Source organism: Typha latifolia, chromosome 15 (assembly GCF_019914945.1).
Source record: "Typha latifolia isolate L0001 chromosome 15, TyphaL0001v2, whole genome shotgun sequence".
Taxonomy (NCBI): domain Eukaryota; kingdom Viridiplantae; phylum Streptophyta; class Magnoliopsida; order Poales; family Typhaceae; genus Typha; species Typha latifolia.
The window spans coordinates 4,654,138-4,658,412 of record NC_133100.1 but is presented as its reverse complement, the minus strand read 5'-3'; the positions used below and the strand labels follow the sequence as shown (position 1 = coordinate 4,658,412).

The 4,275-nt window shown below is 36.5% G+C and overlaps 1 protein-coding gene across 3 annotated transcripts; it reads right to left on the bottom strand.

The window, feature by feature from the left end:
* Nucleotides 1-286: 286 nt before the first annotated feature.
* On the bottom strand, nt 287-2,769 carry LOC140801731 (uncharacterized). 3 transcript variants are annotated; one of them, XR_012111506.1, is made up of 3 exons: nt 2,170-2,723; nt 1,482-2,071; nt 287-1,047 (listed from the first exon to the last, which is right to left on the bottom strand). XR_012111506.1 is itself a non-coding variant. In XM_073156995.1 (2 exons), the coding sequence occupies exons 1-2, from the start codon at nt 2,375-2,377 to the stop codon at nt 1,602-1,604; spliced, it is 678 nt and encodes a 225-aa protein (XP_073013096.1). In that variant the 5' UTR covers nt 2,378-2,738; the 3' UTR covers nt 1,380-1,601. The 3 variants fall into 3 exon arrangements, 1 of the variants encoding a protein (XP_073013096.1); XR_012111507.1 differs by having other exon boundaries at nt 634-1,047; nt 1,539-2,071; nt 2,170-2,769; XM_073156995.1 differs by lacking the exon at nt 287-1,047 and having other exon boundaries at nt 1,380-2,071; nt 2,170-2,738.
* Between the last annotated feature and the right edge of the window lie 1,506 nt (nt 2,770-4,275).

Genomic DNA, 4,275 nt, shown 5'->3' with positions numbered 1-4,275 from the left:
ATGCGTTCCCAGCCTGCAAAAAAAGATGTTAGAGGTTGTTAGACTTGTCATAAATCTATTTCAAACTTGGTTATTTTCTTTTAGAATTCTCCTAAAATGAATCACAAACATTCTACTACACTTATGAAAAGATGTCAAAGGTCTAATTAAGTGAGAGAACTCATGGGAGATCAAAAATTAATTGATTTAGAGTTCTAATTTTTGCAAGAAGCTCACTTTCTACCTAAGTTGAGAAGGATGTTTGTTGCTTGGAGATCATCTATCTTGTTTTGAAGTGGCGGAGGAGTTTAAAGGAAAATGGACACGTCTACCATCTTCTAAGGTTGATCCACATCACATTTAGTATAATCAACACAGAGCAATCTATTTCACTGAGTAGTTCATCAACTTTGGAATTTTTAATAAGAGAAGAATTTGAAAGTGAATCATGCATGTGTATTTTGAATGTGAAATAGACTGATCCAAGGGGTTGATTGGATGTATGATTTTTTTTTCTTCTCTTCATTTATAATATTTTCTTACTAAAATTTTAGTAGCCCTCAGTTCAGTCTTCAACTTGACTCCTCGACTGAATTTGGAGCTAGCTAAATCAGGTTTTTTCCAAGTTCTAACAAGTATCGAAATGGCTAGAAATATTTTTAAAAGCCCATGTTAATTTTTATTTAAAAGTATTTAAGCATAATAAACATTAACTTGTGAAAACTTTCGAGTGGAGAAACAAGTAAAGTTTAATAAAGATAACAAGGGCTCCTAAATTTTCTACACATATGTTGCTCTATTAAATTATGTAAAAGGTTGGTAGATGAGAAGCATCAGAAGTTAAAAAATATTTTTTTATAATTTAGGAAAACTTAATGGAGCCCAAAGCCATATGTGATATATTACTTTTTTAATTATACTTTAAATATTACTTTTGTGTTTAATATGGTTTTCGCTGTCAAGGAATGGAAGTAATTAATTGCGATGTTCTCCTGATTGTTCTTGTCACCGTTAATAACCTGCTAACAAAAAGATGAACTCCTGATAGTTCCTGTCACCATTAATAACCTGCGAAACAATAAAGCAAACGCTATTAGCAATTAATGAGAATGCGAAGGAAATCAAAGCAATAAAAGCATTCTAATACCGGTCGGCACAAACGACAACGGACAACGCGCTTAAAAGAAAAAGTAAAACCAAATATGGAAGAGGTTCAAACGGAAAAAAGATGATGGAATCGTAACGGAATACGGAGAAGAGCAAACGGAGAAGACGGACGAACGAACAGAAGGCAAAATCGAATTAGAGGCATATGGCAGCCCAAAGCAACCGCAGCAAACCAAAAAAAGGATATCAAAAGAATTAAAAAGGAAAATCCATCAAGAAGAGAAGAACCAATATAAGTTGCTAACTAGTTTTTTTTCCCCTTTTTAATTCCTTTTTTGGTTTTTTTTTTTGGTGATTTGTTTCTTGTATTAAAGAAGAGATATGTTACAGTCCACCTCTGTATACAACCAAGATTCCTCTGTTCTCCTCCGTTCCATGAACGATTTCTTTACCTCAGACTCCGTGCCCTCTCCTCCCAATCTCTCATCTTTGACTTGAGATGGGAGGTGAAGTGATTAGCAATGGCCGCTATGGTGGACGAGAAAGTGGTACGGCCTCGGATTGCTATGGTTTTGGTAGTAGTGATGGTGATGATGCTGGTGGCTAGGAGGCTTCTCCATCCGGTTTGGAACCCTCGCCGGCACCGAGGTATGGTGGACGCAGCGGAGATCGAAGGGCGGCTGAGCTTGAGAAGGGTGGAAGTGGTAGGAAGGTAGATTCCCTCCCTTGGCCGAGGAGGAGGAGGAGGAGGCGGCGGAGGAGCTGGCGAGTTTTGGCGGCGGCGATGCAGGAGGGAGGAGGAAGGCGCGGATCTTTAACGGGCGGACCCGATCCCGGCTCGCGAGGTCGTACTCGTCGATCAGATTCGCCAAATCCTCGTCGGAGGTGACTGAGATTAGCGCGTCGTCGAGATCCTCCGTCGGTAATTGACACCGCAAGTTTACGCTCTCCCATCCGCATAATTCCTTTAGCTTCAGTTGCAGATCTGAATCAAGAATCGAAGCAGATATCAATACCAAACCTTTATCGAGAGGTTTCCCTGAAATAAAAGAAGGGGAAAAGAGGAAGGAGGAATAGACCTACCTGAGAAGGAGACGGATCGGTCCACGGCGAGGACGCGGGTGTCGCCGCCGACGTAACGGAGCTTGCCGTCGGGGTAACGGGGGAGGATCTTCCCGCCGTAGCTGCACAGGAACTTGATGGTTCCAGCAGCAGCCGGCTTTACCGTGACGTCGTCGAAGGAACCGAAGGAAGCGCAGGAGGAGGAAGAAGAAGACGAGGTTGCTAACATGATGGGGTTAGGGTTTCTCTCTCTCTCTCTCTCTCTAGGGTGAGGTTAAACAGAATTTGGTTGACAAGAGGAGGGAAGAAGCTCGCAGCTTAGAGCAAGAGAGGTGGAGGAGGAGGGAGGAGCTCTGGAGGCAGCTTCAAGCCTTATGTTGGCAACCCATGGCCTTTATTTATAGGATAGAAGGAGAGAGATGGGAGAGAGATGGGAGAGAGAAGAGTTAACACGCAATGGTTAAAGCCTAATAACTACTATTAAACGAAAGGATTAGGAGTTAGGAGGAGGAAATCACTTGGAAAAGTTCCGAAACCGCGCTTGTTCCGAGTTCCCAGTTCCCACTGCTGCTTTTGCTCTTTCTCCAAGTAATCGGGATGCTTGTTCTCGGTTGTTTCCATGATGTACGCAATTAGTTCACCTAATTTATTTAATTGAAATTTTTTATATAATTGCCATTTAAAATTTTAACTAGTATAATTATTACTATGTTTCTTAAAATATCATAATTATAATTGAAATCATTTGACTTTTCTCAAAAAAAAAAATACCAAACCTATATTGAGAAAAGGACTATTTTAGCCTCCTATACCTATTACTGTAATAAGAAAATTTCTTTTATATAATAAAAATAAATCAATGATATAAATTTAACACAACTTTCTTAAGAAAAATTGGATATGAAAAATTGGATGAACTAGGTAACTTTTACCGCTCATTCTATGAATATTCTTTCAAAATAAATCTTAAAGAAAGTCCAATAATTTTAGAATCTTTTTACATATATACACTTCAAAATATTCTTTATTTATTTACATGTCCTTCAAAAGTTTATATTTATATATATACCCCTCAAAATATGTAGTTTTTACATGTATATACTTTTTAAAATTCTTATTTTATTTACCGAGATACCTAACTTACGGTTGCATCTGCATTATTTAAATATAAAAATAAAAATATTTTTATTCTATTCTTATATTTTTCTCTTAGTTAACCAATATACATCAATGCATGCAAATGTCAACTTTAGAAAAACATACAAGTAAATAAGATATTCTTCAAAACAAGTGCACACCGGAAAAAAAACCTCATGATTTTAATGGTAGTTATGGTATTATATTTACAAAAATTTCAGTAGTAATTATGTAAGAGACCTGTTATTATAATGTAAGAAAAATGATTGAGGTACTCAAATATCCGATACTATTGATAGGAATTTACTCTAAACCCTAGAATATTCTGAAAATATTCGTAATTCATATGGCTGTGATAATTGCAGACGCCTAAACAAGTCAAAAGGAGGTGTTTTCTTTTGCAAGAAGTCTGAATATAGAGATGCATGATCATACAAAAAGTCACTTAGATATATATATATATATATATTTGTGAATGATACTTTCCTTCTTCTGTCGTGCAATAACGTATTATATTGTTAACCTACCAAGTGTACTATGATGCATGAAAATGATTAAAGAGATGAGGGCATAGATGAAAGCAACGCGGGTAGGAAACGACGGCAATTAGTTATGCAGTAGGTCCCATTAAGAAGCAGGGATTTCGTATTCGTGAAGGGGAAGTGGCCAGAAAAAGTTTCAACTTTTCTCTTTTTTTCTCTTTTTTCTTTTTCTTTTTCTATTATGAGTCCCTTTTATTCTACATTCTTTCCTTGATAAATATACAGCAATTTAGACAACAACACTTACCACCAAGCACTATACTAAGAATTGTTATGAGTTTGTTTTACGCGTAAGAAGAAAAAATATAATAAAGAAAAAACTTTAGAACCATTAATGAAATATGTAGGATGTGAATTGTAAAAAATTAAAATATTTTTTTTTGAAAAACTATACCTAGTCGAAGATAAAGAACCTGAGTTTGATCTTCCTAAAAGAATCTATTAGATC